This window comes from Meleagris gallopavo, assembly GCF_000146605.3.
Source record: "Meleagris gallopavo isolate NT-WF06-2002-E0010 breed Aviagen turkey brand Nicholas breeding stock chromosome 15 unlocalized genomic scaffold, Turkey_5.1 Chr15_random_7180001865996, whole genome shotgun sequence".
Lineage (NCBI taxonomy): Eukaryota > Metazoa > Chordata > Aves > Galliformes > Phasianidae > Meleagris > Meleagris gallopavo.
In genome coordinates, this window is record NW_011098528.1 from 1 (window position 1) to 433 (window position 433).

At 59.6% G+C, this 433-nt stretch overlaps 1 protein-coding gene across 1 annotated transcript; it reads right to left on the reverse strand.

The window, feature by feature from the left end:
- Positions 1-6: 6 nt before the first annotated feature.
- LOC109364199 (protocadherin gamma-A5-like) lies at positions 7-429 on the reverse strand (the record flags this gene model as incomplete). The annotated part of the gene is made up of 1 exon (XM_019610824.1): positions 7-429. A coding segment is annotated over one exon (423 nt), but the record flags the coding sequence as incomplete, so codon positions are not given.
- Positions 430-433: the final 4 nt, after the last annotated feature.

Genomic DNA, 433 nt, shown 5'->3' on the forward strand with positions numbered 1-433 from the left:
CACCACCGTCCCCGGCGCCGCGTCCTCCGAGATCTCGCTCAGCGCCGACCGCACCGAAATCTCGGGCGCGTTGTCGTTCACGTCCGTCACTGACACTGTGATCTTCGTAGTGTCTGAAAGGCCACCTCCATCATGTGCCTGAACGAGAAATTCATAGAAATCTACCTCCTCGAAGTCCAGGTTCCTTACTAGGCTTATCGCTCCTGTCTCCGCCTCTATGTGGAATGTATTCGATGTCTGCTCTAAAACTTCTTGAAATAAGTATCTCACGTCTCCATTGGTTCCGTCATCGGGGTCGGTGGCGGTGACGCTGAGCAGCGTGGAGCCCACGGGCACGTCCTCGGGCACTCGCACCGTGTACACCGCCTGGCTGAACGCGGGCGCGTTGTCGTTGGCGTCCAGCACAGCCACGCGGATGCGCGCCGTGCCCGTC